General features: G+C 39.7%; 1 protein-coding gene across 8 annotated transcripts in view; it reads right to left on the bottom strand.

Moving 5' to 3' along the window:
- Positions 1-14,944, bottom strand: part of AGAP1 (ArfGAP with GTPase domain, ankyrin repeat and PH domain 1) — a 392,763-nt gene that overhangs the window by 98,376 nt on the left and 279,443 nt on the right. For 6 of the 8 annotated variants that reach the window (XM_076342039.1, XM_076342040.1, XM_076342041.1 and 3 more), the window contains one exon: positions 11,762-11,923. The exons of the other annotated variants lie outside the window; for them this stretch is intronic. In XM_076342039.1, the coding sequence (XP_076198154.1) occupies positions 11,762-11,923 (162 nt within the window). The remainder of the gene's footprint in view (positions 1-11,761; positions 11,924-14,944) is intronic. 8 annotated transcript variants of the gene reach the window in all.

Below are 14,944 nucleotides of genomic sequence, written 5' to 3'. Positions count from 1 at the left end.
ACAGGACTGTTTCCACTTGGCAGCCTAATAGGCCACTTTGTGACAAGGGAGGGACATCATCCACAGACTGCGAGAGATAGTCAGTTTCATGACAGTAAGGCATAGATATTGGAAGGACTGGCTTCAATAATTTTGGAGATAGTAAGACCCTTGTTACAATCTCCATTATCTAAAGGAAAGACAAAGTTACCTCTAGCTCATTTCCTACTAACATGCAATGTCTGGCCATCATATAGGAAGCATGAAAGCAAAAATGCAATATGATGTTTAAAAAAAAACACCACAGAAGTACATTGCTCACTACCTTTTCCCTCCTAAGGAGCAACATATTACAGTACTAGCAAAACACCATCCTGCTCCCTAGAAATTGAAGTATTGCTAGCAAGAAAAGAAGCAACTGTATCCTGTTAACTCCCTTTCAAAGCCATCTTATGAAGTAAGCTCCTTGGTTCACAGAAGGAATTTACCATCTGACACAAGGAGAGGAAACATCTATTCCTAAGCGACCCTCCTGTGTTGCCAATATGGTGAGACAAGCAAAGACTAACTGTATTTTAGAGGACCAGCAAGCCTCAGAACATGAACCGGGAAGGAGATGCCAATCTCTCCTCCGCACATCTTGCCTAAAGCAGGTTTAGGTCAGGGGCAGAGATATTATGAACTACTCCCTGAGTTAACACGGTTTGCTAAACTTATCTTATCCCCCATTACACAGATGCATCTTTGCATTTGCTTCCTTTGTACTGTATGTTGAATATGCCCTGTGGAAAGATCAAGCGTGACAAGTTGTTTGAATACGTAAGGACAACAAACTAGAAAGAGATGCAAGTCTTAGATGTTGCAGGATGCCACCACATCCCAAGGCAAACTAACTTCATGGCTCCCGCTGAACAGATCTACAGTCTAGACGTATAAGGGATGTCTCTAATTCTTCTGGCATAACATTTTCACTGGGTAGCATCAGATCTGTTGAGATGTGATTTTTACATGGTGTCACCCTGAATTGCTACAAACTGGGTGTATGATGCTATGGGCATTGCTTCTCCTGGCCATCAACTGTATACAAAATGGAGAGGTGAGGAATATTACAAAAGGCAGCTAGTTATGGGGATTAGTTTCAGGTACCTAGTTCTTAGCCACCCCAAGATGGAGAAAGAAGATGGATGGTCCTTTTGAAGACAAACTGTACGGCTGTGGGATGGTTTCAGGGCAGTATCTCCTGGTTCGATTCCAGGTCATGTGATGGTTAGTCTATCTCCCACTTTTGAAGCCAGGTAGATAATCAGACACCTCAAGAATAGTTACCAACTGTGGCATGCTGGACCTAGCGAACCCATCAAGACCATCCCAAGTAATGGTGATTTGCAGAAAAATAAACACTTGGAGCACCACTAAAAGAATACATCTTGGATGAACAAGCTATGCCATGATCAAGTACATACAACATTGTGTGACAAATACTATTTTATATCCTTGGTCAAAATGATATGCATAATAAATTCACCTTAATTACACAAAGAAGGTCAGAGCTCCGCCCTGATCTAACAATCAGCATTGTCTTCTAATTGCAAAAAACCCTCATTTAACAATATTTTGCTTTGAAATAGAGCCTTGAGGTCTCAAGGCACTTGGAAAATAATGAACCCGTGCATTACTGAATTCATTTCCTACTAAAATATTTACTTTGTATTTCAAGAGAGGCAAAATAAAACATAAAGGAAGAACGGACTCTCTTCAAAGAAATGCTCAGAGCCAGAAAGACATCTCTTGTCTCTACTCTTGTACTTTAACCTTCAGTCTGTATAACCCGTGGGTAACTTCAAGCATCAAACCCACTCACTGGTAATTGAGAAGAGGTTAGGAAATTTTCCACTGTCAGTCCACAAGACTTCAGTGACAAGCCCTAGTATCAGTGTTTTGGAAAAAAATCAAGATACTTTCACTATTAACATTTTCCAATTAAAGCTGAATAACTGCTGTATAGCAAATAGGCAGGTAATTGCATCATGCTAGGTAGGAAAAGTCTAAGGCTCTCCTGGTTACATATGCCACGAGCACCAGCGTCAGAAAGGAAAAGAGATAATGGAAGCAACACCAAGGATACTCTTAATCAAAGGCAAAAATCAAACATTTTCCTATTGCAGAAAACTATAGCTAAAAAGTAAAGCTCGTAACATAAAGCTATGTCTTTGCTACCTTTTATAGGTGCCAGATGACATAACTGTCATTGACAAGGTTTTTTTTTTTATTTTTAAATTTAATCAAGCACTCTCTCTAGTTCTTATCTGCTCTTCTGAGGGTTTAGATAACCAGTCAGAGCCCTTCTTTTGCTCTTACAAAATTCATGCACCAGAAAAGCCACTCGCCCAGAGCAACTTGTAAACTGGATACTCCTCATCGACCTGGACCGTGGGTGGCACACACAGTTGCTGAATTAAGGGATGATATCAACTGTAACAAATGAAGGGCCCAGAGACTTGAAAGGAGATGCTCTTCCACCTGCAGGAAGGCCAGGTCTCTGTGCTTCAGCTGTCCCCCAACAATCAGCAGGTTGTGAAGGAGTTGTGTATCGGATTTAACACAGAGGCTTCTTTCACTCCTTGAACTGTATATGCTGTGAAGAAGCTTTGAAGTGTTGGATTCCATAGGTAACGTATACACAACATCCCTGCACCCCACACTCTGTGATCTGGACTGGAAAGAAACCGATCCTGCAAACAGACATGCTTGATGAGACAACCGTTCTCATGTTAATTGGAAGAGAAACTTCATTAAGCCGGAGAAGAAATAAAAGCATCGTGTGTGTTTCTTGCACACACTTCGTCCAGATCCTGGCAAAACAAAGCAGTGTGCTTCTGGACATATATTCAACAAGAAATCTAATTACTACAAGCATCTATCTGAACTACCAAAGTATGGACATAAAAAGAAGAAATTCTGAAATCAGAATTACTCCAATGGTAGCTATACATTAACATTTTACTTTCTCAACTTTATGTTTAAAACTTTACTAAACTTTATCTAAATTTAAAATTTATGTTATTATTATATAAACTTAGATAAAAAGATTAAGAAAAATAAAAGTGTACTAATCTGGGAAGTTTACCAATTTCCCTGCTAAAGTCTTACTTATAAGGTCCTTAAATAGGGAATGCACTGGGCTTATGAAATTTTTAAGCCATAGTATTTGAATTAGAAGAGTTTATAGAGTGTCACACTTTGCTCTTGCAGTATTATGTCTTTCCTGTATGTTTACTTAAGAATGTGTCTCTCAATTTATATTGTTCTCTGTAAACATGATTTTATTTTTCAAAGTTCATAAACTTTTGTAGGATATTGTGTGAATCTGGTTCATGTACTTATTTCCTTGCAATAATAATTGCCAAGATACATCACTCCTGAATACATACAGGCATCCTGACATCAAATGCAGCTCTTCAGGTTTTAATAGCTAGTGCCAGATTTGTCCTTCTGCTGCTGCTCAATGCAGTCGGTGTGTTGCTGTCTCAGCCACTATTTAAACATTTTAAGACCACACGTCACATCTATTCCTGAGATACCGGGAAAAACAATCACAGCTGATCCTCTATCTCAAACTATCTGGTGACCGACCTGCCAAGAAACATCACAGGAAAACTCATTCCAAACTGCAAACATTTGAGATTAAAGCAATCTTAAACTACAAACGTACAAAAAAAAAAAAAAAGCCTTTGAAAGATTAAACTACCTTTTTATACAAATGAGATTACAGGACGGCCTCCCTGATGAAGAATTCACTTTGTACAGGGGCACAATCGCCTTCAATATTAACCCTTCCATTCTGACAGATACTAATACAGAAACAGAGAACAGAATGTATTTTACAGACCTCTAAGTGCTGTATCTGTCAAACATCAAACACCTGAGCTACAGAGAACCAGCTTGCAGCTGAAGTTAGACAAGGAGCCAGCTGTGGAGATACATATTTTTTAAAACACAACTTGAAGTTCCCCATTTCTAGTGGTATCAGTGCCAAGAATCCACTTTCCTTACTTGGTAAGTACTGACTTTTGGCGGTGGTTAGATACCACGAGCGGTGTACTGCAACACTAACCCTGCGCCTGAAAGGTCAGGAACAGGGAGCGCCTCCCAGACACAAGCTTGAAGACCTGATAAAGAGAACATTCACTGTTCTCTTTATGAGAAACTGTTCTCACTATCCTGTCAGGCTAAAGTTTATGCTCCATAATAAAAATTAAGTGCTTTGGTTTGAGTGTTTTTTTTTTTTCCTTTTCTCGTGAGTGGGGACAAACGGAGAAGGTGTGACAACCAGACCTAGCTATAGGCAGAAAAAGCACTGATTTATTGAACATTGCTAGACAATCAAGTCAGATTAATCAACATCAGTAACCGGGGGGGGGGGGGGGGGGAATTTCCCCTATTATAAGGAACATGCCATACGCTTTCCTATTTCAGTTTAAATTTTAAGTGAAACTAAATGCAAAATATGCATTTAAGCATCCATAAATAAATGTCGAGAAAAATCAAAGCTTTATAGTTCCACTCAAAAAGTTAATTTAGTCACATAAACAATTTACTGACAGACATTTGGCACTTCAGGCTGTGAACAAGATTAAGATGAGCATGAGGTTGCCAATGTCAAATTATCTGAAGATGAAAACTCACATTTCTTGCCATTTTGGAACCAAGCACAGGATTTAATTGCTGAATGCAACAGTTCTTTATATTTTAATTGGGGGGAGGGAGGGGGCACAAAGAAGAGGACCTTAAACAAGAGAAGCAGACGGGTTTCTGGAGAACTGCAGAATACTAAAAATCCATATAATATAGCTCAGGATCTAAACAGCAGCACTAGGTAAATACTGAAGTACTTAATTCGAAACCCAGCAAAGTTGTGCAGAAATGCCCACATACCCAAAGTCCTCCTCAAACCAACATCATGACACAGCTCAGTTTAAGCCTCAAGGGTTTATTGGTGCCATCTCCCCCCTCCACCATGGACACAGAAAGAGAAGAACCACTTTCATATCTTTCATTCTTTGAACTCATCATAAAGCAATGTGTTCCTTGAGGGATGAGAAGTCCAGAGGGACCAAATGGCAATGGCTCATCTACAGTTTGGCATTTATTGAGCTGCAACCCACAGCCTGGATGCCCTGGTGAAAGGCATACTGAAAGCAGTAAGCAAGCCAGCAGCATTTGAACCCATACTGCACAGAGGTAGCAGATTGCAGAGGTTTTTGCCCCGATGACTTTTTTTTTTAGCATGGCATGTTGGGTAGAATTTCAGGAACACCTCACATACAGATGTTCTTCATCTGTATGACAGGACAGGCTTTTCCCATAATTTTGGCAACAAACACATACCCAGAGAACACAATGTAAGCCCTCATATTTTGTGAAACTGGTAGGAACCTCCCAAGAAAGGCAACCTCAAATGTTCCCATTCAACTGAGATTCTTATGGTCTACAAAACGGAATGGGTAAGCATTGGGTCCTACTGCTTCTGGATGCCAACACATTCCTACAAGAACCACAGGCAGAAAGCATCATTTAATTTAACGCTCTGAAACCCTTTTCAGAGAACTTCTCCTTATGCCAACACCATTTTGGAGAAGAAAGCTCAGTGAAAAGACAAATGGGACATCTGCCCACACCTCAGAAACTCCACATTTCCTCTCTCCATCTGCCTTCAAGCTTAGGTAGGGCACAGGCAACATGATGCTTTTCTGACTAATGCTCAAGCTGTCAGACAATAATCAGATTTCCTTGCTGACCTCCTCTTTCTAGCTGAGCACTGAAATGATATGGCTTCCTCCTCCTTTAAAAAGTTCTAGAAATCAGTATAAAACACCACCACTTCTAGGGTCTTATTTAAATATCAGACTGTCTTTGGTATCCTCCTCTTCATCATGCTGCAATGGAAAAATGATGAATGACAACTATGAGAATAATATAGCAGAACATCTAGCTGCAAATGTCTTGTTCTCTACCTCACATACTTTATGGTGAGGCTCCAGAATGAGATACACAACACTCACAGACAATGAAATTTCCACCAGTGAAAACTGCTGAAATTACAGTCTAAATGAGGTGGTGCTGACAGATTGCTTGGGTAATTTGGCAAATTTCATTACTTGTGAAAATATGATAAGGATAGTCCTGTCCTCTTTCTCAAGAAAGAGGAGCGGCAACTCATAATTTTCTTTGAAACCAAGGATGAATTTCGAGACCAATTTATTATTGTAAGGAACTTATTTGTCACCCCACGCACAGCAATCGCTCTGCCCCGCATGCCTTACATTATTTTGAGGAACCACAGGTTGCAAAACTGCATCTCCCCCTGTATAAATTAAAATCAATCTGAATTGAAGTCCTGCAGGGTAGTTCTTGCCATGCATTATTAGCCACAAGGAAGGTGCTACAGCAATTCTGAGAAAATATCAGTTTCCTATTCCCTTTCTTGACTGAGTAAAGGCATAGACACTACACTGGTGGGAGTCCAGCTACCTAGGACATTGTTGCATAGGATTTTTTAATATTTGTGGTTGACTGGGCTACTTCAGGTAAGAGCTTGTCAAAAATGTCAACTACATTTTAATACTAGAAGTTTTTGAGTATGCAACCTCATGCTGAAAGGGGATAATTTTCCAGAAATTGCTAAAAAGTAGTACTTTATAACCCAAGTTTCCTCAAGGTATGTTAGGCTGTTTAGAAAGCAAAGACTGTTGTTAGCAGAGTGTACCCTGACAAAGTTTCCTTCTGGAAGTACTTACCAGAAGCAATTTGTCTGTTGATCACAAAAGGCTGCGAAAACTACATGAATATTTGCTTTTCCTTCCTATTCTTAAAGACAATGTAAACTACTTGTACATATACTGTCTTATACATGACAAATTTAACAATATTAAATATTACCAACTGCAGGAAACCCCAGAGTAGCCCTAGAGCAGCTAGAAAAAAAGGAGAAAATTACTGTATAGTTGCTTTTCAGTAATTATTTCCTTCTATAAAAGGAGGAAAAAAGCTCTTCCAACCTAAACCATCTATATACACTTAACACAAATAATTCTGAAATTCTATAAATCTATTTGAAATGATGTAATTTATTTTAGTCAAGAACTTGCCTATTGAATTCCAACAACTCTAAACAATGTTTTCTGGTTCACTTTTTAAATGAATTTGTTATGACTGTCAGAAGCAAGTTGAACCAACCAGCTGAATGTATAGCACAAGACTCCATCATTTAATCATTCCAAGAGCTTACAATTAGAAAAGTAAGGCAAGTTGTAAGGTCTGCGTTAATATAAACGCTCCAATGACCTCTCACACCCCATGGCACAGCGAGAACTCAATTTTACATTAATAAACCCTAACACCAAACTGTTACAAACTCAAAAGACACCAGGTATTACAACTTACATAAATTACAGCTGAGATCAAATGGCTCGTACAAGCAATTGTACAGTGATAAAGCCTAAGTGGATGATATTTAAACAGATATTTGATTTACTGCAGAATTTTATATCATGCTAGAATTCAAATGACAATTTACAAGTCCAGAGGAAAGAAATCCCTGTCCCATGCAAACTACTGTTTGCAGCACTGTTTCAGAAGTGCTTAATATTGTAACTTTAAGAAAGAAATTCCTCCCTGATATTCTCAGGACATAGTCTTAGAAGCCAAACTATAAAACCTGACATTTAAAAAGAGAATGAAAAAGCTTCTAGTTCATCCCCAGATAGGAAATAACATCCTCAGTCTTCTGTGAGTTAAGTCTCATGAACGTAATTTTTGCCATCTAATACAGCTGGCTGTGGTTTCTTCTATCAAAAAAGCAGCTCTGATGCCAAGTTTGAGGATCTGTCTCTCCAGTTCTTTAAAGATGTACAAACTGCAAAGACTGCAGGGTGGCACCATCTCTCATTAATGGCAGCAACACCACTAGTTAATATTAATCTCTTTTCCATAGGAAAAAACTGCATTCTGTACTCAAGTTTGAGATGCCTCACAACAGTACTCCCAGCCAGCTTTTCCTCGGTTCCTCAAAACAGTCCTGCTTTTCTAGCTAAGAAAATCTGCAGAAGAAAAAGAATATAAGGAATAAAGTAAAAGCTGAATTTGCAGAGGAGGAACTGTGCAGATGTACATTCTTGAACCAAACTTTAACACCTGAACAGGTTACTGATGGCTCCCCTGAGACCAGACAACCCTCTTATTCCCCAGCAGTGAGCAACTACAGATAATTCCAGGTGAAAAAAATGATCCATCACGGAAAAGATTTATCAAAGAAAAAGAATTGCAGGCTTCCAATGCGATCCAGGAAAACCTCTCGGCCAATAGTTGCAGCAGCAGTAATTGTTCTAAATCTATCAATAAAGCTAAGCTGCTCCTTCATTGACTGCAAACACCAATTTCTTTCACGGAGGATTGTAAGTTGATGTTCATGGTTTCTCTACCACCATTAGGGTGATAAACAGTTTAAACTACATCAGGATCTGACATGTAGATCAATTCTGGGTCCATAAAGAATCTACACAAGAGGTTCCCGGACAGGGATTTACTGCCCCCAGTTTTTATTCTCTCTTGCTGCTAAAATTACTTTTGTCAAGTACTTACAAGAGTAAGGGAAAAAAAAAGTAAAAAGAATTAATTTTTCATGTGCTGCTGGAACAGTCTTCTCAGATTTCTGAGTTTTTAAGGCAAATATGTTACTGCATTTAAAATTATGCTAAACAGCAGGTGGTATTTAGCTAAATAGTGAGCCAGTTGCACGATTCGCTCACTATCAAGCAGACAGTGATTTGAAACACTGAACTAAGCTGTCTAGATTTTCTCCGAGGGCAGTCACAGGCTTCATGTTACCAGTGCCAAATTATATTAGACATTTAATTTTAAACCTCAGGTACTTAAATGTAAAACCTTACAACAGTAATAGTCATAAAGCAGTGGGGCATTCCATTTCAGAGAATGGATTTTTCTATTTTTCCCCTTTAATTTAACCAGCACCTCCTGTTTTGTGGCTCTGCCCACTACAAAGTAATTTATCTAATTAGGAGATGTTCACAGCTGCTTGAAAAGACAGAAGCCCCAGGAAACCAAAGGTCTGGTTCGGAAGACTTTGAAAAGTTCTCCGGATCCACACAAAGTATTAATTTAATGTGAAAAAAAGGTGCAGAGAAAAATTGAATCCCAATATGTTATTTTGTCTACAATAAAACCATGTGACAATAAGCAGGCATATTCTCCAGTACATTGGCATTTGAATTCCAAAAGATGCTTAGCTTCTCGCCATACCTGCTGCTTTCACAGTATTATCTTTTTATGACTAAAATTCAGAAATCTTTTAATGGAGAAAAAAACCCCTGAAATTAAAGAGGGTTTTTCATGCGTCAACTTGCCAACATAAAGGACACATCTATGAGCTTACCAAAAGATGATACACTGATAGTAATGAATTATTCGTGAGGTTTTGTAGCAGTTTTATCACAATACTTCTGTTTCTGCTGACCTTAGGTGCCTAAAACCGTTAGTCCAATTTTTCCCACATATTTTTAAAAAGCAACTTTTCATAGGTTTGTGGTGGTGTTTTTGGTTTTGGTTTGTGGTTTTTTTGTTTTTTTTTTTTTAGATTAGAACCTCTGCAAGAAATGATTCAAGTCAGGCTTGTTCAGAAGTACCCACCAGTCATCTGCATTTTTGAATAATTATTTCATAGATAATTCTAGCTGTCGTCTCTCTTGATCCAGAAGTAATCACATATGAATGTCAAGTCAGAAAAAGGTACTGCACATACTTGGAGTACAGAGCTTGTGTAGGAGAAAAGGTTCCCTTCATCGGGACTTTAAAACTAGCTGAAGTGCAGCATCAGGAGCAAAAGACAAGTCCAGCAAATACCTCAAAAACAGAAAATAGCATTACAAAGTAAAGGGGAAGGAAGAGGCAGGAATTTAGGTTTTATTTCTACTTTTCAACGTATTAATTACATGCCACTTTTAGGAACTCATTGAATTCTGCATTTTGAAGATTTTCCCCTACTGCAGCCTCAGTTGTCACATCTGGCACTAAGGAGCAAGGGGACAGTATCTGCTCACCTGTCTGTAGGTATGTCAAGGTGTCAAGGACCAGAGACTACATCTTGGTTTTCACTTCCCTTCCTTCTAGTGCAAACATACAATATTCTCCAACTTTTCTTTGAAGAGCTACAGTATAAAAGAAGGGTGCAAAAAGCCAAAGCTTTGGTATAACCTTTTAAAAGGGAAATAGAATTGGGGTGGATTAAAATGACAAAGCACCTTGGGAAAGGGAGAGGAATATATGGCCTTAACTGTGAAAGCAGTTCCGTCTAAACGAATCCATGTAGGGGAATGCTGATTGCCCTAAAAGACTAACCAGTTTCCAAAGGAGCGGGTGAGTTGGGTGGACACAGAAGAGAACAGCGCTGAAGCATTTTATCATGCTGCTTAGCAGTACCTCTGGCTGTCACTGAGGCTGAAATGAAGGACGCTTGCTTTAGAAAATTCTTGGTTAACATCTGTACCGTTTTGATGCAAATACCATGCTCCTGAAGGTGCTGCCCACAAGTTTAGTGCTACAGAAGTGTACGTGCTTCAGCAACTACAAACTTGAGAGCTAATGCCACTCAGAGCCAAGATGACCATGACTTTAAACCCTCCATTCTCATAAGGTGGCACTGAAAAGCTGTCCAAAGCTGCTTAAAAACCCAGAGACAGCATCAGGGCTATACTCAGATTCAAACCTTATACAGACACATACGTATATATATACACACACACGTATACACATACATACGGGACATGTGAAATAGTTTTCATACTCCTATAATTCTCACTATTTTAGGGATAGCCATCAGAAACAGCTTTCTTCCCCCCTTCTCCTGTCCTATTCACATTTCTCCCTGTTACCCATATTCTCAATTTCTTCTCAGTTCATTCTTCTCTTTAACACGCTCATCTCCTTTTCCCCTCTGTTCCGTGATCTTTCCACAGTTTCTCCAACTGCCTATTAAACCCCATGCTCCTGGACAAGTGTGCTTCACCAGTATGAACCATCCCTGCAGCACACCACAACAGAAACACCCGAGTCCCAGCCCACCCGCCACGGCTGCTCCAAGGATGCTCTAATTTGTGTAGGCAGCAGGTCAGCTATAGGTGAACAGCATTATATCTCTGTCCTTCCCAGGCACTCCATCGAGGCCAGATGCACCATTTTGTTACCAAATATCATGCATATCCTTTAAAAACAACAACCCGTCTCACTGTTACAATCTAATCATTGCAAAACACCATCTGGAATAGTGTTTGCTCCTTTTAATACTGTTAAACACTCCATAGAGAAAACACTACAACTATGCCAGTAGTGTGCATACATTAAAGCAAGAGCACAGCCCAGAAAGGACATGCTGATGAAAAGATCTGGAGGATAATTTACTGCTAATACCTACCACACAGAGTAAGGAAATAAGAATATCAAGTCAACAACCTACATTACATACCTGAAATTAAAATTAAGCAGTATTATAATTCCATTAGCTCTTCCTGCTGAAAAAGTATTGTATCGATCTGTTCTCTTTTATCTAATTTCTCCTTTTTCTCTCAGATGCTGGAAGTTTGGCTTCCCACAGAGCATCTGGGTGAACATCAGGTTGTATTTTTTTTTCCTTCTCTTTTTAAAAAAGCAAACTACCAAATTCCCCCTTCACCCCAAAGCAGATAACCCCTCCCAGCTCCAGGTTTCTTACCACTGCTAATGCCAGAGTTTGCAATGACTGTTGCCTCACTCCACTGATCTGCACTGGAGACCGAGTAAGAGCGCTGATGCATACCATCCGGACGACTGTTGAAGGAGACTAGACTGATCCCACTTGCCATCTGAGACACAGATGTGCTAGTAGTCACGTTCCCTAGACATAAATGGAAAACAAATTGTGTCAATAGAGAAGACAAAATTGATTTGCATGAAGATGGATGGGTGCATCTTAACAGAGCAGAAAAGGAGATTACTTAACCAACACAAAAACCACCGCAGCCCTCCCTGAAACTCTGAAGACAACGGTCCTGTGATCAGCTTGGGGCACCACAGATTTCAGTAGCCCACTCAAATCCAGCGAGGAACTTCTGACAAAAGAACCTAAATTTTCAAGATGTCAGCTCATTCTGTTCATTCATCTTCCGAAAACACAATCTTCCACAACCCTGCTACCAGTCACATTTTGTAGAGGTTCTCCACTTGTTACAGGTAGAGCACGAAAGACAAACTGTACACAGAAAATAAATTTATTCCTGAAAACCACTGTTTACACAAGCAACTGAGATGAGACAACTAAGCCAACTCAAAGAGTTTAACACAATCTACCTCTAAATAATATTTCACATAAGTATGTCCCCCAAGTGAAGCCAAGAACACAGTGATGGGGAGCAAATAACTACTAGCATTGCGAGACCAAGCAAAAAACTTATTTGTATTTTTAATCTTAAAACAATATCGTGACACAGAGCACACACTAGAGGCTTGTTCCATTGACTGCAAATATAATTCCTGTCTTGTCCCACAGCAATACACCCATCACAACTCTAACTGAAGACCTACTACACAGAAGGTGAGATACAAAGAATAGCCTTTACCCAGTAAACACTAGAAACAATTTTAGTATTTTCATGATCAGCAAAGTCTAGGGCAATAAAATGCTGGGAGGTGTGTGTGGGGGGGAGCAACAGGGACAGGTTTCTCACCATAAAACAGGAGAAGCGTGATCTGGTTGAAAAAATTTTAGAGTCGAAACAATTAAACCTTTCCAGAAACTCAGGTTTCTGATGATCTTACTCACAACTTGATATGGGCCAAAGTCTGCTCTACAGTTTTGGTTTCTGAGCACATTTTACTCCATTCCTGGCACAGGACTTGCATATTATAAAGATAAAAATATTTTACAATGCTAGTTTCACTCCTCGTGGCAGGCTCTCAAAAGGTACCCCATATATCTTCTACGGATTTAAGAATACTTTTTAAAAACACATGTAAAGGGAAAGAAACAGACACAATTTTATAAAGTACCCTAGCACTTTGCATTTCCATTGCACCTTCTACTGATGAGTTCAGAAAAATTAATGAATTAATTTTCAATGCTCCTGTGAGGTTGTTAATTATCTGCTATCATTTCCCCCATTTTTCAGAGGTTAAATGACCCAGGGCCACAAAGGAAGATTGTGGCAGACTTGAAAATAAAACCCAGATCTCCTGACTCCCAGTTCTATCATTATGTCTTTTCCCAGAGCAGCCTTTGGGAAGACAGCAGAGCTTAGTGAACTACTTTGTGTTTATTAGAGTTGGCATAATTGTCCCTTTCTCTCCTCCCCTTTCCCAAGACTAAATCTCATCTTTAGTCCTTAACACAGATCCATCACTACAGTATCTGTCCACCTGAGTCTTGAATGCACTTACTCATTCTCAAGAACTTCTGCTTGGCAATCTCTACTTTGTAGACATGAAATACATACAGAAAAACTAATTTGCTCAATTATGCAAAGTCTAAGGTGGATTTTGGAACCATGTTGGGACCTCCCAAGGCAGTGCTTTAGCTACTGGCACGTAATTCCTCTCTAATCACCTTCCCTGGGCAACCCTTTTGTCCAAAAGAATTCCATAATCAGAGCATCATCTGCCAAACTGTTGAAAAAATTTATGCCTCCAATAACTGGTCCCCTTCAGGACATTGTGTGCTTGACCCATCAACTGAGAGCAATTTGCTAATGCTGGTGTTTTAGCACCTTCTAAAGACACCTTCCAAAGAAACGTTCAGCAAAGAAATCAGGTCTACAGAAATGAAGGTACAAAGCAGACGATCAAATTATAGCTCAGTATCTTAAAGTTGCAATAGAAAATGGAAACACTAGCTGACAGTACATATTTTGAGGTCTCTTAGAAGAAATATCTCCTTCCAAATGAAGTTCTGTGATGCTGCTGATGCTCACTTCAAAAAAACCTTTTCTTCCAGTTTTCATAATCCAGAAAAACTATGAACGTTAATAAATTATTTTGATGATACACCAAACTAAAGGGGGTGGCTGACATGAATGACAGAGTTTGAAACCAAATGGACTCTAGAAACTTGAGATTTAGACCAACATAAACACCGTGTGGTTCAACAAGGAGAAGTCCTAAGCTCTACTCCTGGGGCAGAACAACCTGGTGTAGCAGCAGAGGCTGAGGACCAATTGGTTGAGCAGCAGCACTGCTATGAAGGACTCAAGAGTCAACAATGGATGCCAGAATGTGTGTTAATGCTGTACTCAACACAAACCACAAGCTGGGCACACCGTGATGGGCATCTGAAACACTGTACTCTGTTCTGGGTCTCCCGCTTCAAAAGGATTGCTGGGAAAGGGGAGAAGAGCCAGCAAAGAACTGCCAGGATAGTTAAAGGTCTAATACACACAGCTCATGAGTGCTGAGGAGGCTGGGCTTGTTTAGGCTGGTGAACAGGAGGCTAATGTCTAATCTAATAGCTACCTACAGCTACCAGAAAGACACTTACAAAGATGAGGGAGCCAAATGCTTGGTACTTGTAGACGATATAAACCAGCACCAACAAAACAGCTTGCAAAGTTCAGATGCAGCACTGCAACAGGCTACCAAAAGAAGCTGGGGGATCTCCATCCTCTCAAGTTTCCAAAGCTCAGCTATGCCAAGACACAGCTAAAGTTACCCAATACTGGTGACTGCGCAGGAGGATGGCGCAAATGATTCCCAGAGGTCCCTTTCAACCAACATTTCCAGGGGTCTCTGAATGACTAAACGGTCTTTTTCTTTTTTCCTCCATCCCAAAGCAAAACAAGACAACCTTTCTGAACTCAGAAGCTACTCTGTATTCCTGTTTGATTCCAAATATTTTCAACAATTTGCTCTTTGATATATCTAAGCAGCA

Source organism: Aptenodytes patagonicus, chromosome 6 (genome assembly GCF_965638725.1).
Source record: "Aptenodytes patagonicus chromosome 6, bAptPat1.pri.cur, whole genome shotgun sequence".
Lineage (NCBI taxonomy): Eukaryota > Metazoa > Chordata > Aves > Sphenisciformes > Spheniscidae > Aptenodytes > Aptenodytes patagonicus.
The sequence above is the reverse complement of the archived record's forward strand: the minus strand, read 5'-3'. Positions and strand labels throughout refer to the sequence as shown.